This window comes from Rhinoraja longicauda, chromosome 29, assembly GCF_053455715.1.
Source record: "Rhinoraja longicauda isolate Sanriku21f chromosome 29, sRhiLon1.1, whole genome shotgun sequence".
Classification (NCBI taxonomy): Eukaryota; Metazoa; Chordata; class Chondrichthyes; order Rajiformes; family Arhynchobatidae; genus Rhinoraja; species Rhinoraja longicauda.
The window spans coordinates 12,004,370-12,029,187 of record NC_135981.1 but is presented as its reverse complement, the minus strand read 5'-3'; the positions used below and the strand labels follow the sequence as shown (position 1 = coordinate 12,029,187).

General features: G+C 45.2%; 1 protein-coding gene across 1 annotated transcript in view; it reads left to right on the top strand.

The window, feature by feature from the left end:
• LOC144607576 (vasoactive intestinal polypeptide receptor-like) overlaps window positions 1-12,308 on the top strand; it is a 67,715-nt gene extending 55,407 nt beyond the window's left edge. The window contains exons 7-13 of the mRNA XM_078424487.1: window positions 705-855; window positions 1,114-1,174; window positions 1,737-1,803; window positions 3,024-3,115; window positions 5,993-6,122; window positions 7,489-7,530; window positions 11,111-12,308. Of these exons, the coding sequence (XP_078280613.1) occupies window positions 705-855; window positions 1,114-1,174; window positions 1,737-1,803; window positions 3,024-3,115; window positions 5,993-6,122; window positions 7,489-7,530; window positions 11,111-11,311 (744 nt within the window). The 3' untranslated portion in view covers window positions 11,312-12,308. The remainder of the gene's footprint in view (window positions 1-704; window positions 856-1,113; window positions 1,175-1,736; window positions 1,804-3,023; window positions 3,116-5,992; window positions 6,123-7,488; window positions 7,531-11,110) is intronic.
• The last annotated feature ends 12,510 nt before the right edge of the window (window positions 12,309-24,818 follow it).

Sequence of the window (24,818 nt, the reverse complement as noted above, 5' to 3'; positions counted from 1 at the left end):
TGTAAAAACATAAGCAATGTCTTAAATTGCAGAGCCAAAGAGACCATATCTTATAAATGACCTGAGTGCCAAGTATATCAAAGACATGGAAATAGTTTCGTTTATTATTATTGTCACGTGTAGCGAGGGAGAGTGAAAAGCTGTTTTGTTGCATGCTATCTAGTCAGCGAAAAGACAATACAATCAAACTGTCCACGTGTACAGATACAGGATAAAGGGAATAACGTTTAGTGCAAGAGAAAGTCCAGTATAGCTGATTAAAGATAGTCCGAGGGTCTCCAAAGAGGTATATGGTAGGCCAGGACCGCACTCTAGTTGGTGATAGGATGGTTTGGTTGCCTGATACTGTATGTTTCCTGAATCTGGAGGTGTGTGCTTTCACACTTCTGTACCTCTTGCCTGCTGGGATAGGGGAGAAGAGGGAGTGACCAGGGTGACACTCATCCTTGATTATGCTGGTGGCCTTGCCAAGGCAGCGTGAAGTGTAGATGGAGTCAATGGCAGGGTTGTTGGTTTGTGTGATGGTCTGGGCTACGTCCACAACTCTCTGCAATTTTTCGCGGTCTTGGATGGAGCTGTTCCCAAACCATGCTGTGATGCTTTTTACGACGCAGCTGTATAAGTTGGTGAGAGTTTTTGGGGACATGGAATGGAGAGTGGGCAAGAGCTAAGGCAGAAACTAATACCAGATTCTTCATTTCCAGCCATCGTGCAAGGCTGCCATTGCCTTCTTCGAGTTCAGTATCACCGCAAACTACTTCTGGCTATTGGCAGAAGGCATCTACCTATACACGCTCATCGTGGTCTTCTTCACCGAGAGGAAGTATTTTTGGTGGTACATTGTGACAGCCTGGGGTGAGGCATTTTTCATTCATACTTTACAATTCCCTGCAAGCTTTCAAATTTCCACCTTTTGTAAGACCTCCTGATAAATGGTCAATCACTGTAACCTAGATAATAAAGGATCATCCATTTCCCTATCATAAAGATTCCTAGCAGTACCTTATACCCTTTCACTATGAAGAAAGATTTTGCATTCTATTAGGAAAATCACAGCCTGACATTCAAAAGTTTTTCCCAATGCAATTGGTAATTCTATTTATGCCTCTACAGGTGTCCCACTAATGATCACGGTTAGCTGGACTCTTGCTATGCTGTATAACCATGACTTTGGGTAAGAACAAATATGTTTGTTTGTTAAATAGAGCAGTATGAATGGCTTATTCCTGATTGATTCTCACTAATTTTGGGTATAAATGCATGAACACACACACACACACACACACACACACACACACACACACACACACACACACACACACACACACACACACACACACACACACACACACACAATCACACAAACACACACACAATCACACACACACACAATCACACATGCAATCACACACACAATCACACACACAATCACACAAACACACACACAATCACATAAACACACACACAATCACACACACACACACAATCTCACACACACACAATCTCACACACACTCATATACACACACACACTCACACTCAGACGCACAATAACACACAATCACACACAATCACACACAAACACACAATCACACACACGATTTTCTGGATGGAGAAAAGCATCAGGACCCCGGTTATCTATTTTCACTCATAGACCATGTGAAGTCAATTAAAACACTGTTCTCTGAGATTGATTCTCTCAGCCACTTCAAGAAATATATTGTTCATTTCCATTAGGTGCTGGGATTCCATTGATTCTCCATACTTTTGGATCATCAAGGCTCCGATTTCACTGATTATATTAGTGAGTATTTTTTCTTTGTTTCTGAGGTGAAACAGTCATTGTCATGAGTCAGGGTAATATATCCATTTCAGTATCGGTTTAGTCACACACCCCAGACTTCACACTGCCTTTGGCTGACTAGGAAGGCAGGACATTTTTGTGATTTCTCATCCCAGCAGACCACAGTGTCTCGGAGAGTCAATTGTACTATACTGTTTTTTGCCGCTCTTTAGTGAGATGAACCAGAATTTATTTCTGGACTGTTTCACTCCAAACACTCAAATGGGCACCGCTGGGCATGTGTCACCCAAGATATGTTTGAATCAGAGAGTATCACAAAATGCTGGAGTAACTCAACGGGTCACGCAGCATCTCTGGAGAGAAGGAATGGGTGACGTTTCAGGTCGAGACCCTTCTTCAGACTGATGTCAGGGGGGACGGGACAAAGAAAGGATATAGTTGGAGGCAGGAAGACAGTGGGAGAACTGGGAAGGGGGAGGGGAAGAGAGGGACAGAGGAGCTATCTAAAGTTAGAGAAGTCAATGTTCATACCGCTGAGCTGTAAGCTGCCCAAGCGAAATATGAGGTGCTGTTCCTCCAATCTGCGGTGGGCCTCACTATGACACTGGAGGAGGCCCATGACAGAAAGATCAGACTGGGAGTGGGAGGGGGAGTTGAAGTGCTGAGCCACCAGGAGATCAGGTTGGTTAAGGCGGACTGAACGAAGATGTTGAGCGAAACGATCGCCGAGCCTCCGTTTGGTCTCGCCGATGTAGAGAAGTTGACATCTGGAACAATTTACAGAAGCCAAGGGTGGTCAGCGTGGACTTGGTGGGCCGAACGGCCTGTTTCCATGCTGTGTCTCTAAAGTCTAAAACCCAATCGCATGCACTAACGGCATGCCCCCTCTCCCCACCCTTACCCCTTCGCCATTCCCAACTGAGGAGTCATTGGCACAGGTAATCGATGCCTCTCCGTTCAGCCATCCATCACTACCATTCCATATTTCTCAATTAATCCGTTCCCCTGCTCATCTATCAGAGAGTCTACATCCCTTCCCAGACCATCCATCACAGGGTCCTGATCCCCAATGAATGTACTTGAATTTTTAGCTACAGGTACATTTCAATTACTTTCTCAAACTAACCAACTCTTGGACAAATTCCAGTCACTTGTTTATTTTTTTCAATTTATAGGATACAGTGAAAATCACTCAGCTGTGATGTGTTCCTTTTGTTTAGGTGAACTTTATTCTGTTCATGTCCATCATACAAATCCTGATCCAGAAAGTATATTCATCAGACAGCAGAGGAAGCGAGTACAGGCAGTACATGTAAGTACAGAATATGTGTGGTGGCACAGTGGTGCAACAGTAGAGCTACTACCTTACAGCACTGGGTTCCATCGTGTTCATGGGTGCTGTCTGAACAGAGTTTGTGCATTCTCCCTGTGACCATGTGGATTTTCTCTTGGTGCTCTGGTTTCGTCTCACATTCTAAAGACGTGCAGATTTGTAGATTAATTGGCTTTTGTAAATTGCCCCTGTGCAGGATGTGGAAGTGGGATAACATAGAAGTGATCGATGGCCGACGTGGATGATGGGCTGAAGGGCCTGTTTCCACGCTGTATCTCTAAACTAAACCTATCCTAGAACACACCAAGAAATCCCATTGTCCCCAAATTGCCCTGCCTTCCTTTTCTCCATCAGTGATCCCCAAACAGCATTCTGTGAATCCATACTTCCAGATCTCAAAGGCTTTTTCAAAACACTGATCTTACTAAGCCAGAGAACAAGAAGTAAATGCTCTCAAGATTCCAGCATGAAGCAATCTAAAGGGGGGTCATATTTGGACATTACCATCCTGCTGCATATTTCTCCTTCCATTTAAATTAATCCTTTTTGAAACCATTAGGAGCAATCGTAACGCCCTTAGTCCAAGAAAAAGCACTGTCTGACTGGATGCTCCTCAAGAAGAGAGAGAAGTAAACATACAAGGAATTTGATTTGCCAACAGTCATACAAAAAAGCAACAAGAGACATAACCACAAAAAAATTAACCATAGGCTTAAATAGTCACCACAGTGGCATGTGAGAATCCCTAGGGCACACAGCATAAGCGAAGACCCACAGCCATCAGTTCAATGTCTGGGCCACACACACGCTCTTCACCGTGATGTGACCAGAGTTGTACCGACTGCTGTCATTCTCTCTGCAGTCCCTGTCCGCCCGAACAGTTAGAAAAGTGTCCACACTTGCACTAGACTCTGGGAGGTCCTCATAGAGCCACATCCCCGCAAAATACAGAGATCACTGCACTCACGGCACTCCCTCCGAGTCCTCACCGGTGCAGGCAGCACGTCCATCTTGTTTTTCGGTGACCTCACATTCCCCACTGTGATGGAAAACAAATAATATATACCTTCTTTCCTCCCTTTCTCCCGCGGTCGGGGCAATCAAAACTTCCGCAGTCGGGGCGATCGAAGCTCCCGCAGTCGGTGATCAAAGCCCTCGCATCGGGGTGATCGAAGCTCCTGCGATCGGGGCAGTCGAAGCTCCTGCGGTTGGAGCTCCCGCAGTCGATCCCTAACAAAGGGACCACCAGCTCCACGATGTTAAAGCCGCAGTGCAGACGGAGATACGATGAAAAAGTCGCATCTTCGTCGAGGAAAGAGATAAAGAAGGTTTCCTCCCCACCCTCACATAATACAAAACCTAAAAGTACACTAAAAACATACAAATAAACACAGACCAAAACAGCAAAAGAAGAAAAAGACGAGACTGGCTGATGGCGAGGCTGCTGTGTACGGCACCACACGATGACCAAAGACATCAACCAAAGACATAGTCCATTGAACATCTTAGTTGCTCAAGTTAGTGCTCAAGAGCCTGATGGTTGCAGGCAAGAAGTTGTTCAGGCTTCTACACCTCCCTGTGACAACGTGACAAAATGAGAGCTTGTCCTGTGTGGATCTTTGATGATATTGGCTGTATTTTTTAGCGCAGCGACTCCTATAGATGCCTTCAATAGTGGGGAGGTCAGTACCCATGACTGACTGAGCAGAGTCTATGACTCTGTAGTTTTTTTCATTCCTGGGCATGTGAATTACCAAACCAGGTTGTTATGTAATCAGTCGGCATGCTGTCCACCCTGCACCTGCAGAAGTTCAATAGGCTATTCATCAACATGATGAATATGTCTTTGGTCATCGGGTGGTGCTGTACAAGGGAGCCTCACCAACAGCCTCTCGTCTCCTCAATCTTCAAAGGAAATAGAGGTGTTGATAGGTTTTCTTTGTGGTTGCATCAAAGTGTTAGACCCAAGACAGATCTTCAGAGATATCCACAGCCAGGAACTTGAAGTTGTTAACTCTCTCCACCATCATCATATCACTGAAGGCAAGTTTGTGGATCTGTGGCTTGCCCTTTCTGAAGTCAACAATCAACTCCTTGGTCTTGCTATCATTAAGAGCAAGATTGTAGGTCTGGTAACATTCAGTCAGATTTTCATTCTCCCTCTATACTTGGACCGATCAGGGGGGATGATAAAGTGGTTGAAACTGACACAAAACATGGGTTCAGGAAGGCAATAGGGATGATGTAATGGAATGAGTAGAGCTCAGAGGATGAGCAGAGGGAGTATGGTTGTGGGTATTGTTTGGGTTGAGGTAGGGTATGAGATCAGAGGAGAGTTGTGGTGTGAGGCAGGGGAAGAGCGCGGAGGCTCCTGTGCAGCGTCGGGGACCTGAAGGTGGGGTGGGAGGCCCCACAGGTCCACACACAGTGTCAGGAATGTACTCTTCCACTAGCCAAAGCTGACCAAGACCCTGGCCTCCTCTATCATTAGGACAGGTTTGGAGGGATATGGACCCAGCGCAGTCAAGTGGGACTAGCGTAGCTGGGACATTGTTGACCGGTGTGGGTGAGTTGGGCAGAAGAGCCTGTTTCCACACTGTGTCAATCTATGACTCCAGTACTAATACCCTTAGCAAGGAGATCCAAATTGGTGGGTTTAAGCTGCGATCTTCTAGTTTAAATTCAACATATAAAGCCAACATTGGTGTTAGAAAAATACTAAGCATTCATTTCTGAAAGTTTGCATTCCAATTAATCAAGAGCAGAACATGGAAGAGTTTCTTTATTCATGGTAATTAGTTTCTTAAGCAAATTAAGAATTTTCTAAAAATGGTCTTCCTTTTCTTTTTTATAAAGGAGGCTTGCAAAATCTACTCTGCTTCTCATACCACTATTTGGAGTCAACTACATAGTCTTTGTCTTTGTCCCTGATCATCTGAACGTCTACTTCCGGCTGGCATTTGATGTTGCCCTGGGATCTTTCCAGGTGGGTAATCTGGCTTTCATGAATGAAAGATATCTGTAAAGAGAAGCTATTAATGGATGCAACTTTAGCCAAAGGAACACAGGAACACAAGTGGTCCATTCTGCCCTTGACCCTATTCCACTAGAGAATTCAATTATGGCTAATGTCTACCGAGCTGTATTAGCCACCACTGCTCCATATCCTCGATACTCTTTGAAACTAAAGTGTTAAACTTAAACCCTCCAAATGAATTTAAGAAACATTATTGTTTTGAGAAGGTAACATGCCTTCAGAAACTGGTGTTGATATCAACACGTTCAAGAAATTAGTTTGGTAATCTAAATCAACTGACACCACAGCTTGAGTCTGCAGAATAGAAGTTGTCCCTAATTTTACACAGGATTGTGGTGGGAAATGGACAAGGCTAAATATTGAGCAAGAATCTTCTAAAGTTGTGACTGATACACAAAGGGTAGCATTAACAATCATTTACAACAGGAACCAATTGAGCGAGATGTTAAGTGTGTAGGAAGTAACGCAGATACTGGTTTAAACCGAAGATAGACACAAAATGCTGGAGTAACTCAGCTGGACAAGTCCCTAGTCTGAAGACTAGTCTGAAGAAGGGTCTCGACCCAAAATGTTACCCATTCCTTCTCTCCAGAGATGATGCCACTAGTCTGAAAAAAAGGATCTCGACCCAAATCATCACTCATTCCTTCTCTCCAGAGATGCTGCCTGTCCCGCTGAGTTACTCCAGCATTTTGTGTCTATCTTCGGGAAGGATGTTAAGTTTACCTGACGAATCAGCCCATTTTCACTGCCAGCTATCTGATCTGCTCTTCGGGACAGTCAATAGGAACATGCCCGGAGCCAACAGAGTCTTTCTTTAAATATGCAGATCGGGCTCCAGCTTAAATGGGACTGCTCCAGTGGGCACAGTAGAGTATTGTGGAAATAGTATGTGAACTGAAGAGATATCTGGAGTTCTGTTTGGCAGGAGGAGCAGGGAGAACATAATGACACAGGGTGCACAGAGAGCAGAGAAAGAAAAGATCTCATCCTTATTTTTGCCAATGGTTGAACTTGCTAACTAATACAAGATCATTTGAACCACATTACCATACATTAAACAACCACCTTTAGCACAGTCAGTACAAAGTTCTGTTGCACATATTAGTCAGTTGGGACAGTGTACAAAAGTAACAGAAGAGCAGTCTGAATTTCCAATCTGTGTGCAGATGGCTTCCAAATCACTCAAGTAATTTAGCCTCTAGCGGTCCGCCAGCAACTCCATTCAAAATGCATTCATTCAAGCAAAGGTTAGTGTCTGAATGTACCCAATAGTGCATTGTGTAAACTTATTCTCCTTGTTCTCTCTTTCCAGGGTTTCATCGTTGCAATCCTGTACTGTTTCTTGAATGGAGAGGTAAGAGCAATCATGCCACACTGGGTATTGCAGTCAAATGTTCTATTAATATAGACTCCACATGCAGGTTCAAGTAGTAACCTTGCAGGAACCAACCTACCTTTCGATATGGTGCCACATGACCCGCACTGTATGGACCCAGTCTCAAGGACACGGGGAGTTTTGGTTGGTTGCAAATGCAAAATCATCATGTGAGTTTTTAGGACCAGGTAGCAATCGATAGACCAGAAGTGGCCTTGTGAAACTCACCTGCAATACAAACTGTTCTGCATTGGGGGAACTCATCTGAGTTAGTTTTGTCAACTCCCAAGAGCTGGGAATTCATGTTGCAGCTGTAGAAAACATTGGTTAAGCCACGCTTTGGAATATTGTGTGCAGTTTTGGTCACCACCCTACAGAAAGGGCACAGAAGAGATTCTTGGCAGTGTTGCCAGGATTGAAGGGCTGTGGTTATGAGGCGAGGGTAGATTATGAGGGGAGGGTAGTGGTTATGAGGGGAGGGTAGATAGGCTAGGATTATGAGGGGAGGGGAGATTATGAGGGGAAGGTAGATTATGAGGGGAGGGTAGATTATGAGGGGGGGGTAGTGGTTATGAGGGGAGGGTAGATAGGCTAGGATTATGAGGGGAGGGTGGTGGTTATGAGGGGAGGGTAGATAGGCTAGGATTATGAGGGGAGGGTAGATTATGAGGGGAGGGTGGTGGTTATGAGGGGAGCATAGATAGGCTAGGATTATTCTCATTGGAGTGTGGGAGCCTCATTCTCATCAACTCCCCCAGATTCTACTGGACCAATTTACAGTGGACAACTAACCAGCAAATGCACGAGTCTTTTAAGATGTGGGGGGACCCGTAAAACCCAAAGGAAACTCATGTTGTCATAGGGAAAAGTGCAAACTTCACACATCGAACCTCCATGGACAGGATCGAACCCAGGCTGCTGGAGCTGTGAGGCAGTAGCTCTATTTGGCTAAACCAATGTGAAGCCCAATTTGTAATCTCTTACCTTGTTCATCAGATTACTCTGCCCAGGTGAGCAGAACTATGCAGAGACTTGTAAGCATCGTTAACTACATCTGCAGTGTTGGGCCAGCAGCCTCAGTGGTACCTAGCTGCAATAGTAACCCTTTTGATTTTTTTTCTGGACCTTTGCACCAGAGATGATGCATTCCCTGGAGGGTGTATTAAATCTAACTCCCCCTTGTCAAAACTTTCCATTGCAGACATTAGCAAATCTAGGAATCCTCATTCAGCATCTTTCTCTGCAGCACCAATATTCAAACAACACCTTGAGCAGGAAGATTAAGGAACTCTTATTCAGTAATCCCAAGAAAGTATGGGGTGGACTTCATGCGATCACCCTCCTCCACCAACTCTTGGTTATATTCCCTTGAAGCCAATTTCCCACTGGAAATAACTTATCAGTGGATTTACCCTGGTAAGCATGTTTTGCAAGACTTATGGCTATACTTTGGTTGTCCCGATTGTTAAAGGTCAATGGTGGTGTTCCAGAATTCAGGGACTGGGTTTATATCACTGCATTGTGCAGTGGTGGGCTTTGGCAGACCACCCAGAATCTGCAAAGGTACTATCCACAAGTTTATCAAAGAAAAAAACTTAACAATGAAATTGGTAGAGTACAATAAAAAGCAATCAGTCATGTACTTTTAACCCAACATGAACATGCTAAACCTTGAAATTTGAGAATACATTATGGAGGATTTAGTGTAAATGTTTATTGAACTCATGTTAATCAGGCTCAGCAACCATCTCAACGTGTGTGGCGAAGCTTCCACTCGCGTTCATTACCTTTCGACATCTGGTCCACGAATTCCCATGCACAAGGACATCTTGGCTGGGAATTTTCCTATTTCCCTATTTCTTTTCCTATTCCCTCCACCCTTTTCCAAACTACCGGTGCATTGTTAAATAAGATCATAAACAGGATCATCTCTTATCGGTATTTCTAGATACATTGTAAACACAAATTGAACGGAGAGATTTACCCCACATGGTATTGCTTCTCTACTCCTCTCAGTGTGTTTTAATTGTACAAACTCATCTGGATTGGCTGCATTCAGCTCCACTGAGTGTTTCTGTTAGTAGACCCAAAGTACTCGTTTGTTTGATTAACAGCACTTACCCTCAGCCTATTGAAATGTACATAAAGATTATATCCTGATTCAAGGTGTTCTTTGAATCCATATTAGAACCATGTTTGAACCTAATTTAAACCTCAGAGCACAAAGAAAGGCCAGAGCACTAGGGCTGCGACATTCTCATCCCAGTGCCACTTAAAACTACATGTTAAACTCGGGCTTAACCCCACTGGGACATCTTGAAACAGGCACTTGTTCTGCTGACGTTAAATACATGGGCCTTATACAAGTTAAACATTGAGCATGGTTTGGGTTTTACTATGAAGTTTTTGAAGTTTATGATATCGTTCTGGAATCCTCCATGCCTATATGCACTGAGACATATAGACACGTGCCGTGGTGTCTTGCAGCTTTGTTTGAGTACACTTCCACAAACATGGTTCTCATTAACACGATCCACAAAACCTACTTCACCATACCTAAGGAGGATGATACAAGGAACTGCAGATGCTGGGATCTTGAGCATAACACAAAGTGCTGGAGCAGTGGGGGAGAAAGCCCCCATCCATTTCCCTCCCTTACTGCAATCATCTGAAGGAGGGTTCTAACCTGAAACATCACCTATCCAGTCCCTCCACAGATGCTGCCTGTCCTGCTGAACGTCTCCAGCAGGTTGTGCTTTACTGAAAGAGGAGCTACGTCAAGTCAAGGCTCCGTGTGAATTCGCTGTGGGTGGGCTGCCCTTACCTACCACCCATTTGCTGCTGATCTCCTCCAGGTCCCCCCAAGCACGCCCACCAACACCATAATCAATCCCACCCACCTACCTCACCACCACCACTAATCAAACTCAAACACCCTGCACCCAGTGGCCACCACACCCACCCTAAGATCTGGGCCTTGGACCTCATCAGCAGAATTTGCCAATGGCCTGCTCTCGTATAAAGCATGTTTTGGCCCACTACATACCGCACATTAGCGTCGACGAATTGTTCCACCAACCTCCCCTAACTCGGACGCTAAAAGTTAGACAAGCAGATACACTGGCAATCAACTAGCTTCCCTTTTCCCTTTACGAGACTGTTTACTTTGGTGTAGAGATACAGCGCGAAAACAGGACCTTCGGCCCATCGAGTCCACGCCGACCAACAATCCCCACACACTATATCTTTCGCACACGAGGGACAATTTAACAATTTACAGAAGCCAGTTAACCTACAAAGTGTACGTCTTTGGAGTGTGGCAGGAAACCGGTGCACTCAGAGAAAACCCACGTGGTCCCGGGGAGAACATACAAACTCCATGCAGACAGCACCTGTGGTCAGTAACGAACCCGGGTCTCTGGCACTGTAAGGCAGCAACTTGACCGCTGTGCCGCCATTGCTGCAAGCAATGATTTTATAGACAATTGATTGTACAGGTGAATGAGCAATTGCCTTTTCGAGCCCCCATCTGAAGAGGATTCTGTGTTTGTTTCTGCAGGTGCAGCTGGAGCTAGGCCGGAAGTGGCGGCGTTGGTGCACACAATGGTACCTCACAGCCAACTCAAGATACTGCTCCCCTTCCCTGGAGAGTCACACCACAAAAGAGGGCACTCAGATATCAATGGTGTCCTGCTACACCTCTCAGATCCAAGCTGCAAGCAATGACCATGCTGACCTGCACCTTGCTTCTGTGCAGTGAAGTGCAAGTTGAAATGAGTCAGGCATGGAGGGTAGTAACCAAACTTTGGCAATTCTAGGAGTGATTTTCTGAAACTTTAGCATCGGCCACGGAAACTATAAAATCAGACATGCAGTCATAAGTCCCAGGAGCAGAATAGGGCCATTCGGCCCATCAAGTCTACTCCACCATTCAATCAAGGCTGATCTATCTTTCCTTCTCAACCCCATTCTCCTGCCTTCGCCCTATAACTCCTGGCACCCTTACTAATCAAGAATCTGTCAATCTCCGCATTCAAAATATCCACTGACTTTGCCTCCGCAGCCGTATGTGGCAATGAATTCCACAGCTTCACCACCTCTCCGGCTAAAGAAATTATCCTCTCATCTCCTTTCTGATGGTCCGTCCTTAGGCAGAGTCATAGGCATATTTGTATGACACAAGCCATCAGGAAACCACCCTCAGAAGGCCATGGTAAAGGTTATTTAGATCATTCAGCATTTTAATGAATCAATATACATTGCCATTCAAACTAAAGAGGATAATATCGATTCACTCCTGACAAGAAATACCTGTCAAGTTCGTAAAGAATCACACGAGGTGTCTCTGAGCATTTCGAGACCAAAATATTAGTCGCAGGAATGCTGCAGAAACAGAATTTCATGCTGGGTTGGGTGTTGTATGTGTGAAGCACAAACATCAATACTTCTGTGTTCTGCTACCTGGATTTCGACGGAGTTGAATTGCAGAGGTGGAGTACAAACTTGAAGAGCTGCCTCACCATGGTGTGGGCAGCAGAGAACAAACCTGAGCTGCATAGGGGTTTACAATAGGCTCTCGCTTTTAAAAAATAATCTTAATACCCAACCTCTCGTCTGTCCATCAAGCCTCACCGAGGACCTGTTGTTTAGATGTTTGCAGTGCTTCTGCCCCTTGCCAAGTAGACCGGCTTCAAACGGCTCAACCTCACAATCATTCACTGTGTGTGAAGTTTCTGTAATGTTTCTGGGAGGTGACAGGATGATGTATCAGTAAAAAAATGCATATACTTTCTTGGCTGGTTACTGGGCTCCACTAAAACACGCACACAAAAGCAAAACAATCAATACCCCCAATGGAAATCATTCCACAAGAGTCTCAGATCCCTGGAGCTCTACCATTCATTTATTCATGGAATCATACAATACAGAAAAAGACCCGTCAGCCCCAGGGCCGTCTTTACAGCATTATGGGCCCCGGGCAAAGCAGTGTACTGGGGCCCCTACGACAACTACTCACAGGAATAAAAATGTAAATGGTCGATAAAATTAAACATATATTTATTTTATTGGCACTTCCAACAAAATCGGTGTTGAAACATTAAAAACATGCTGTACAGCAACAACTAATCAACATGATAAACATTTGAACAATACACGAGGCTTGAAAAACACAATATTACTCAATAAGCCATACAAATTAGATGTCACAGTATGAAATTACTACGAATTTCTTATTATAACAAGCATTTGCGGCATTTCTTTGCAGAGAATTGCTTTATTATTGGCTTGAAGTCAATGGTCTTTAGGATGTCATTTTCCATGCACATGAGTGAAAGCCAGTTCAAACGATGCTGCCCCATTGTGCTACGAAGCTGATTTTTAATAAGTTTCAGTCTTGAAAAAGAACGTTCTCCTGTACAGTTGGTCACCATCATGAACATGAACACTCTGAGTGCAATTTCAACATTCGGGAATACAGATTTCAAATTGTCGGAAATTATTTTTCTGTACAATGCAGGGAGAGTCTCACAATTTTCATCAAGAGCCATGTAGTGCTTGAGATGCTCACATTCATTTAAAAGGTCATCATAATTAAGGTCTTTGTGATACATATTAGCCAGATGTTCACACTTTTTCTTTAGTGCATCAGAAGCAATAGTTTTCAATTCACTGAAGAAAGAAAACAGATTTCCAATCTGTGAATAAGCTTCTGCACGTTTTGTCAGTTCAAAGATTAGAGTGTCCAGAATAGGGAGGAAAGTTTCTACCTTGAACTTTCCGCTTTTACTGAGAAGTACCTCTGCTGATGATGATCTATCATATCTAGTAAGACGCAAACTTCGTTTTCGTTCCCGTTTTTTCTCATCACTGTAATCTGTATCTGGGCACATACTCCTGGCTTTGAATTCATATTCACTAAATGTATCTCTAGTTTCCTGAAGATAGGTTTTCATAGACTCAAGAAGATTTGTGGCAACAAGGATGTTCACATCCTTTGACTGCAGGACCTTGACAATTGACTGCAGGACAATTTCACAACCCCTGTTGTCCCCCTCCCCAGTGCCCATTCTCAGACCCCCCCATTCTCTCTCCCCCAGACCAACTGTTACTCTCCGCCACCCCACTTTCCCCAGCACCCCCATTTCCCCCACTCTCTCTTCCCCCCCACCACCAACCCCCACCCTTGCTGTCCCCCTCCCCAGTCCCACTCTGCCTCCTCCCACCCCCACTCTCTCCTCCTCCCACCCTCCCCGTCGCCCCCACCGTTACTCTCCCCCACCCCCCTATCCTTACCAGCCCCCCCCTGTCGTGCCGGCGAAAAGCACTTACCGAAAAGCACTTAGCGATGGACTTAGGGTGCTACATTGTTGCAAAAAGCACTTACAGATCGCTGTGAGAAGAAGCACTTAGGGATGGAAAAGCAAAGCACTTAGGGAGCTAATTGTTGCGAAACAGATCACTGTGAGAAGCACTTAGGGATGGAAAATGTTGCGAAAAAAACACTCAGGGAACGAAAATGTTGCGAAAAAAGCACTTATTGAACCTACATTTTTAAAGTAGTATTTATTTATTGCAAGTCACTTAACATACACAGATCAGCATGGGGCCCCTATGCTCGTGGGGCCCCGGGCAAGTGCCCATCAGGCCCATGCGTTAAGACGGCCCTGGCCAGCCCACCAAGTCAATACTGACTATTCCGCACCTGAACATACTAACCCTACTTTATTCTCCCCACCTTCCTCGCAATTAACAGGCATGTTGGCGGAGCGGTAGATCGACTGCCTTACAGCGCCAGAGACCCGAGTTTCATCCTGACTACGGAGTTTGTACATTCTCCCTGTAGGTTTTCTCCGAGATCTTCAGTTTCCTCCCACACTCCAAAGACGTACAGGTTTGTAGGTTAATTAGCTTGGTATAAAAGTAAACTTGTCTGTAGTGTGCGTAGGGTAGTGTGAATGTGCAGGGATTGCTGGTCAATGCGGACCTGGTGGGCCTGTTTCCGCACTGCGTCTCTTCTCTACACTAAACTAAACTAAACCCACCCCCAGATTCTACCAGGCACCTACAAACAATGGGCAATTTATAGTGGCTAATTAACCTACTAACCTGGACAGTTAAAACCAGTTAAAGATTCTCAGCTGTAGAACTGGAACTAGGGCAGGCTGTAGCCAGTCTTCAAAATTCAGAATACCATTAGAAGGAACGATCAACTAATTAGCAGCAATGGCCAAGGTGTGCACTGGCACAGATGAGGTCAGTAATCCTGCTCCTCTATATTACCTGATAGGGACCTTCCAATATCCAGGGGCCTGGTCCTCCACTTCCTCGTATCAGCCCTTAGACGTTAGAAGCTGAAGAATAGACGTCATGTTACACAGTAGGAGGTGTTTGTCATATGCTGGTGGACCTTTAAAGGCAGGAGAGGGATCGTTTAAACTGTAAACAAAGGATAGGGGCCATTTAAAGGTAGAATGAAGCATTTTAGGAATGGAATGGGTTGATTTATGGGAAGAAAAGGGGTAATTTAGGAATAATCATTTTGGGGTAGAATGGAGAATTATTTGAGATATTTTTGGAGGGGAAGACAGAACATTTAATATTGTTCACCGACGGACTAGAATAGTGTCCTTTTAGGGAGAAAATAAGACAGTTAAGAATAGAATAGGGAATTTAGGGCCAGTGAGGTTATTTAATGGCAAAATAGGTTTCTAACCAGAGTTGGCTGTGATATTTTGATAATGGATGCAAATAGTGATCTGGATCTCTAATCACTGTCCCCAGCTGTGGAGTTTGAGCTTTGTCCCTCGGATCACGGAACATAGAAAAGTACAGCACAGGAACAGGCCCTTTGGCACAAAATATTCATGGCAAACATGATGCCAAGTTAAAACTAATCTCCTCTGCCTGCATTTGTGTGCCCAGCCAAAAGCCACATACACGTTTTTCAGGCACCCACCACTCTCTGCTTAAACAACTTGCCCCGCACATCTCCTTTAAACTTTGCCCCTCTCACCTTAAAGCTATGCCCTCTGGTCTTCACCATTTGCACCCTGGGAAATAGGCTCTGACTGTAGGTCACTGATGTGGATGTGCAGAAAAGAGCCCGGGAAGAGCCCGCTCAGAACATGGTGATGGAAAGCAACGGAAAATTTCCAATATTAGTTATTAGTAGTTGGCATTGATTATCAACGATTCAACGCCTTCACACATCTGAAGAACTTTTACCTGGTAAACGCTTATCCCAGATTATTAGGGTCTTATATTCACGTTGTTGGGGCTTACAATTTCCAAATTGGTCACCACATCTGTTGTGATACAACAGTGTTGCCACTTTGAAAAATATTTCTCTTGCCCCTATGACCATGCATTCTACTGTTTAGACATTTAATCTGTGGAAGCTGATGCCTTTGCACCCATCTCTACCTCAAAATATTCCTTACAACGTATCCATCACCTTGCTCATCCCACATCATTTTTGGTTTAATGCATTCCTGTGAAGCATATTTCCATGTCTTCCTGTGTTAAATGTGTTGCATAAATACATCATGAGGTTCTTTGAGAGACCGGTCATGGTACACATTAACTCCAGCCTCCCTGACAGCCATGATCCACTGCGGTTTACCCACCGTTAAAACAGGTCCATAACATTGTTTAAAGTTCAGAAGACGGTCTGTGGGGAGCCCTTGATTGACTCCTGTACACAAATTCTGTTTGAGCTCCTGCTGTCTTATGCGCATCAGAATGCACACTCTGAAATGGACTTATGTAGTGATAGATTAAAAACCCACTGAGAACTCTTACATTTACCTTTTCCACGGAATTAATCGTGGGGAAGAGCAAACGTTGGGATATCCTTGATGGAGCTTTGCTTGGAAACAATCCCATACCAACCCATAAGAAATGTAGCTCTTCGGATTCCTCCATGTCTCCGTGCCATTAATTGACCCCTAGGCTACAAATTGCTTTTGGGGAATCCGGAGATACTGAGAAAAATGTGAGCTGAATACAAATGGGAGAAGAGGCACAATATACTGTAATTACTCCTGTGATGTAAGGGCACAGAGGTTAATAAGCATTGGAGTGTGAACTAATAACTGTCTTGCTCAACAAAGTATAGATTTTCTCTCTGATATTTAAAAGCAAAAATCAAAGAAAACTAATTTGGCTCTATGACTCGATGTCAGCATGCACCTAGATATCATTCAGGCATGGGTTGGTAACTAGGAGATAACATTCAAGCCACAGGACTGCCAGGCAATGATCATCTGTCACAAGAAAGAGTCTAACCTCTTGACTTTAAAAGGCATTATCATCACAAAGCCCCCACCATTTCTATCCTGGACCAGGAACTCAACTTGACCATTCACACAAACACTGTGCAGCGCAGCTCAGACACTGAGCATGCTGCGGTTTTCCTCCTGGCCCCCCAACGCTCTACAAGGTGCTAGGCAGAAGGGCAATGAAATACGCCCGTGGGTCAGGTAGCAGTAGAGGGAATGGACAGGCATCTTTTTGGACTGAAGATGAGTCCCTACCTCAAGGGTTATCCTGCCCATTCCCTTCACAGATGCCACTGACTCATTGAGTTCCTCTAGCACTTTGTGCTTTGCTCAAGATTCCAGCATCTGTCGTTTCTTGTGTCACCATGAAATACTGGTCTGGATAGAGGCACAAAATGAGCAAACCTGCCGCCTTCTAACACCTCACCCGTGACAGACAATGATTCACGTGGTTATATTCGTAATAACATTATGGGCTGAATGACCTGTTCCTCTCCTGTACTCTTTTATATTGGAGAGTGACATTGTGAGAAGCTAAAGAAGAAATTGCAGGAGTCCTGGCTGAGACATGTGGAATGAATGAATAAGTTTATTGGCCAGGTATGTGCATATACAAGGAATGTGCCTTGGTTCTCCGCTCACAAATGACAACACAAACATACAGTTAACAATTAAGAATAAAGCATAACCACTTATTGTTTTGATGTGTTTATGCTTTATTCTTAATTGTTAACTGTATGTTTGTGTTGTCATTTGTGAGCGGAGCACCAAGGCACATTCCTTGTATATGCACATACTTGGCCAATAAACTTATTCATTCATTCATTCATTCCTTCCACATATCTCAGCCAGGACTCCTGCAATTTCTTCTTTAGCTTCTCACAATGTCAACATCCAATATAAAAGAGTACAGGAGAGGAACAGGTCATTCAGCCCATTCAAGACAAACTAACTGCTAGCACATTATCTACACCCCTCCATTTCTAACATAACCATGTGCCTATCTAAAAGTTTATTAAATGCCACTATAGTATCTGCCTCCACCACCACCCCTGGCACCCCGTTCCAGGCACCCAACACTCTCTATATAAAACTATGCCCCACACATCTCCTTCAAACTTTGCCCCTCTCACCTTAAACCAATGCCCTCTCCTCTTTGACATTTGCATTCTGGAAAAAAGGTTCTGACTCTCTACCCCATCTATTCCTCTTGTAATTGTATATATTTTTCTATCAGGTGTCCGTCACCCTCTGGTGTCCTGGAGCAAACAATCCAAGTTTGTTCAACCCCTCCTTGTAGTTAATACCACCTCCTCCAGGCAGCATTCTGGTAAAAACGTCTGCACCCTCTGCAAAGCCTTCACATCCTCCAATAGGACAACCAGGACTGCACATCATACTCCAAGTTCTGATAGAGCTGCAACATGACTTCCTGACCTTCGTATTCATGCCCTGATCAATAATGGTGAGCAAATCATAGGCTTTCTTTATCACACTGTCTATTTGTAAAACTCCATCACAGGAAATAAACTATCGACTGACATCTATTACAAACCCACTGACTCCCACAACTATCTTGACTACAATTCTTCCCACCCTGCTTCCTGCAAAGGCTCTATCCCCAACTCCCAATTCCTCTGTCTAAGCCACACCTGCGCCCAAGGTGAGGTGTTCTGTACCAGGACATCCGAGATGTCCTCATTCTTTAGGGAACAAGGGTTTCCCTCTCCCATCACAGATGAGACCCTCACTCGTGTCTCCTCGGTACCCCACAGCTCCGCCCTTGGTCCCCCTCCTCCTAGTTGCAACAGAGACAGAGTCCCCCTAGTCCTTACCTTTTACCCCATCAGCCGTCGCATACAACACATAATCCTCTAAAGTTTTTGCCACCTTCAACGGGATGCCAACACTATCCACATCTTACCCCTTTACACCTTCCGCAGAGACCATTGTTAACTCCCTGGTTAACTCATCCCTTCCCACCCAAAACACCCTCTCACTAAGTGCCTTCCCCTGCAACCGCAGAAGATGCAATACCTGTCCTTATACCTCCTCACTCGACACTGTCCAGGGAACCTGACAGTCCTTTCAGGTTAGGTAGAGGTTCACTTGCACCTCCACCAACCTCGTCTATTGTATCAGATGTTCAAGATGTGGACTCTTAAACATCGGTGAGCCAAATGTAGACTGGGCGATCGTTTCGCTGAACACCTTTGCTCAGTCTGCCTGAACGTACCTGATCACATGGTTGCTAAATACTTTAATTCTCTTTCCTATTCCCACACTAGCCTATCGGTCCTAGGTCTCCTCCATTGTCAGAGTGAGGCTAAACGCAAACAGCATCTCATATTTCACTTGGGCAGCTTACAACCTAGTGATATGACTCTTGATTTCACTAACTTCAAGTAACCCCGGCATTCCCTCTCTCTTCTACCCCTCTCCCACCCAAGGTGCACCAGCTTCTTGTTTTCACCCATCAAACAGCTAACAATGGCCTGTTTCCTTTATCATCGTTCCTTTTTTGCATATCTTTCATTCATTGTTCTTCATCTCTCTGCGTCATCATCTATATCTCTCGTTTCCCTTATCCCCAACTAAACTGAAGAAGGGTCTCGATCCGAAACGTCACCCAATCCTTCTCTCCAAAGATGCTGCCGGTCCCGCTGAGTTACTCCAGCTTTTTGTGTCTATCATCGGTTTAAATCAGCATCTCTAGTTCCTTCCTACACATCTATCACCATTTTCAGGGAGCTATATACTTGGACCCCAAGTCCCTCTACACATCAATGCTATTAAGGGTCTTGCCATTAAACACACACCTTTCCCTTACATTTGACCTTCTCCTCTAGATCTCCTTGATGTTGGGGGGATCAGTACCTGTGATGGACCAGGCAATGTTCAATGGTTCAATGGTCCTTTATTGTTACGTGTACCGCAGTACAGTGAAATTTGATTTACCATAGTCAGACCAAAAAAGCAACAAGATATAAAACTACATACAAATTTAAACATAAACAGCCACCACCACAATGGCGTGTGAGAATCCCCAGGGCACACAGTATTAGCGGAGACCCACAGCCATCGGTTCAATGTCTGGGCCACAGACACGCTCCTTCACTGTGATGTGACCAGAGTTGTCCCGACCACTGTCACTCCCTCTGCAGTCAGAAAGTCGTCTACACTCGCACCAGACTCTAGATGTTCTCATGGAGCCATGTCCCCGCAAACACCAAGATCACTGCACTCACGGCATTCCCTCCGAGTCCCCACCAGCGCAGGCAGCACGTCCATCTTGTTTTTCGGTAACCTAACATTCTCCACTGTGATGGAAGGTGAATAACTTTTACCTTCTTCCTCCTTTTCTCCCGCGGTCGGGGGCGATTGAAACATCCGCAGTTGGCGATCGAAGCTCCCGCAGTCGGTGATCGAAGCCCCCGCATCGGGGCAATCGAGGCTCCCGTGATCGGTGCGGTCGAAACTCCTGCGGTTGGAGCTCCCAAAGTCGATCCCTAACAAAAGGACCGCCAGCTCCACGATGTTAGGCCGCAGTGCGGACGGAGATACGATACAGAAAGAGTCACAACTCCGTCGAGGGAAGAGATTTTAAAAGTTTCTCCCCCCATCCCCCATATAATACAAACCTAAAGATACACTAAAACATACAAATAAAACAGACTAAAAACAAACAACAGAAGAAAGGGACGAGATAGGCTGTTGTCGAGGTTGCCAATGTATACTACTACCTGCCGCTTCCTTTGTTCCTCGCTGTTCGAGTTGGCAACTACCCCAGGATGACCATGATTGCATCAATGTGCTGGGCACAGGATAGACCTACAGAGATATGCGCGCCCAGGAACCCGAAGCTGCTGACTCTCTCCACTGCTGCCCCATTGATGAAGACAGCTTCGGGCATCCCTGGCTTTTTTCCTCTTGAAGTCAACAAACAGCTCCTTGGTCTCGCTAACACTGAGAGCAAAATTGTTGTTCTGGCACCATTCAATCAGACTATCTCTCTCCTGTACGCTCCCTCGTCGTTCCCCATTAGTAATGCCTGCGAATTTAAAGATGGCGAATTTAAAGATGGAATTTAAAGATGCAGCTGTGTCTGGCTATATAGTCATGCTGATTGTGTAACCAGTGAGGAAAATAACCGCAATTATCCTTTGTTTAATTCTGTGTCTCTTAATAAATAACGTGGTTACATAATGTGAAAGGAAGCCTCATAAATGTCTATGGAAAATTGGTATGTTTTTGAGAAATGTTACTGCAGAGCTTCCATGGTATAACAGATAAATAGTCTTGCAGTAAACAAGTAAATCTGTTTTCCCTCTGCGTAATTAACAATCTGCTCATTGTAATTGCCAGACATGTGCCCAATTAAACAAATTGATTTGTAATTGTTGGGTGACAGAATTTTAGTTTTAAAGGTCTTCCTGGTCTGAAATGCAACCACATTGATATAGCACGTATTATATATATATATTAAAAATTACTGCTCAGTCATGCTAGGCCCACCTTGCACACGGAGTGTGTGAAGCCCCTGCCATACATCAAACTCCTTAGCTTTTTTATGTCCTTGCATTACTTGGCTGCAATTAACACAGAACCCTCATAGAAAAACGTGTCTTAGCAGTGGGGGCATGTCATGCTCTGGTGGAGTTTAGAGAAGGTTATCAATCACTTGCAGAGTTGTTGGAAAGACGTGTTGTGCTGTACAGTTTCAAGTCAGGCACACAGCAAAGATAAGGTGCAGATATTTGGAACATCCCAGGGAGGAAGCCAGCAATGTTCTGCAAACAAGCATGTATGAGTGGTAGCCCAGGGCTCAAAGCCACAACAGCTAAAAACCAGTATGGCACGGAAGAGGAGAAGGAGCCTCTTGCCAGCAAGCTTATCTCCAACGTTCCTACCTTTTGAGGAGCCATATCTGGGGGGTGGCCTCTATCTGCTTGACAGCTGGGACGGCCATTTTCCTCATGTGTAGGAAGGAACTGCAGATGCTGGTTTACAATGGAGAAAGACACAAAATGCTGGAGTAACTCAACGGGGCAGGCAGCATCTCTGGAAAGAAGGAATGTGTTTTGCTCATTTTCTCTATAGATGAGTGTTGCAAAATATAGTAATGTGTTCTGCCATGACTTTTCTTATGGCCAATTAATTTACACTCAGCTGGTTTACACTCAGGTGGTAGGTTATTGTAGGTTGCCATAGACATTGTCGGAGGAGGGATCCAGTCGCCGTTTTTTCGGCGACCTGCTACGACTATGACAGTCGCCAGCAGTCGCCTAAAAAATAGCCTCAGTGGGACAGGCCCTTAAGAAACATTTAAACAGGAATGTGGATAGGACAGGTTTAGAGGGATATGGGACAAACGTAGGCAGGTGGGACTAGTGTAGATGGGATAAGTTGGCCGGTGTGGGCAAGTTGGGCCATAGGGCCTGTTCCACGCTGTAAGACTCTGTGACTGTGACTCTATGCTTTACAAACATTATTACTTACATATCCAATAGACAGAACCTTTTCAAAGCATACACACATCCTTCCCAGCACGTACACTCCGCACCTCACATCCCCAAGAGCTCGCTCGGCCTTGTCACACACACCTTCCTCAATGCACAAAACCTCAAGTGCACACCACCTGTCCTGCCACACAGCCCATCACCTCCCCCCACCCCCCCCCCCACCACAAGCACCCACTGAAAGCCTGCGGTCAGACCCAGTGTGACATCACAATCCCACCAGCTCATCACACGAGTGTCCTTGATCCAAGCTCCTGGCCTGCCTTCACCTGGTGCCTTTGAGCTGGCGAAACTATCTGTCCTGCACCAACATTATCTGCCTGCCTCTGATCTAGTTCAGCTATCCTCACCGGAAATCCAATGCACTGAACTGAAGTCAAGCATTATGTGACATACAAATGACCAGAGCTCTTCCATCTGCCTATCACTGGCTCTCCGATCAGAACATAATTCAGAGTCAACACCAGAACCAATCACATTGGATTTCATGGGCTTTTTAAGTTCATTGTCTGCAGAAATCCATTCGGCTAACTGACATTCAGGTAGGTCGAGCTCAATCTCTGCAGGTACAGTATTTCAAGATTAAGGTTCAGGCTTTGCTGCGTTAGTCAGCCAGGTTGTAAACTGATCTAAAAGGCTCAATAATTTCAATAATTTGTGAAACCATGCTCAAAGATTATTTTAAACCTGATGCTTCAATGGCCGCTCTCAGACAACCAGAATAGAAGGATCTGACATTTAGTTCCTGTTGGCCAGTACATTAGTGGGACTGACTACACTGTCCAAACATCCCAGAGTCCAATCCTGTCATGTTGACTCTGTGCAGAGTGGTTATGAAGTCATGATTTGAACTGCATCATACAGATTTCCCCCCATCCTCCTGACAGTGTTCATCCAGCCTGTGCCTGCTGCTTCACCATGAAAACCTGGCAACAGGCAGACACAGCTTGTTACTGTCCCAGACCAGAGGTCAGCATTGAACTCTGGTCACTGGAGCAGTGGGGTAACACCTCGACCAACTGCACCATTGTGCCAGCCCTGAGAAGCATTATTGCCAAGACAGAACATCAATGAGTTGGAATGAAGATGTAAAATCTACGCGTGACACCCAAGGTTTCACAGGGTACACATACTTGCAGCCCATGTAGGGTCATGTCTGATACGCAATATCAGGGTGGTGCTTTAGATCACACATCCAACATTGATTGATTGATAATCGCATGTGACGTGTCACAGTGACATTCTTTGTTTTGCGTGCCATACACACAGCATGCAAAGTCGCCACATATTGGGCGGCTATGAAGTTAGTGTTCAATGTAGTCCCCAAAGGTCTCTCTAAGGTTGGATGAAGTGGAATGGGAGATAACAGATTGTGCATCATTCCTGTCCAGGACTTCATCTCTTTTGAGGTCCTGCGTCTTCAAACTGCTGGCAACACACGCATGCTCTGGCACACAGTAGCTCAGGACCTCACTCCTCACCCACCTCTTCCCAGGGTTTAGAGCGTTGGTGCTGACTCTCACACGACAGGGGCCCAAACTACACTCACAAACATGGAGCAATTCAATCAGTGGATCGAATGGATCTGATTCCAAACCTCAGACAACACTCAAACATGTACACTACTGGCTGTTCTACTGAACTGCACTATGGGGGGTGGGGGAATACAGCCTGGCAGGTGATAAGTGGATACAGATGATGGGGGGAGGGTTGGTTGGCAGATGATAGGACAGGGACGAGAGATGTGGAAGGGGACAGGAGCGTTGGGGGAAAGAGGAGAAATGGGTGCAAATCCAGGTGGGACACAGGGACTGGGGGAGAAACAAGGGATGGGGAAGGGGGGGGGGGGCAAGTGCTGAATACATCTAAAAACCTCCCTTTAAAAGACGCTGCCCTGAGGAGAACAATCTATACATCTGCAGGCACTCCAGGTAACTGAAGTCCCCACCCAGAGTACTATTCCAGTTAACTCTCTCTTGCCAAAGTACTGACTGGTTACTAATATGCAGTGGCCAGGATCTCGGTAACTGGATTAATAGTGCTGTAATCTTTGTGTAACCTACTCACAAGGATGTTGCCAGGACTGGGTGGCTTGAGTGGTGAGGAGAGTGCAGGGATTCATAGTTTACCAGGAAAGCAGTGTCCAACATGATACTAGCATGGGACATCTCTCTCCTATCTAATGTTTCCACCCCTGACAGCTGACTTCTAAAGACCAGTTCCCAGGCAGCTGCCAAGCTGTCAGACGTCAGTCTGTCAATGAGTATTTAGATTTCTGACCAAAATCTCTCTCTGCCAAGCTTTTGACCTTCAGCAGGGATGCAGCCTGGACCCAAGGCATTGATGCTTTGCAATTGGGACATGATTTCTCGATGCAGTGGCAGTCTGGGATTGTAGCCAGGTGGACGATAGTCAAGGATATGGGCAGCATCAGCTGTCTTCTGAAACACCTAACTTGCTGCGCCCC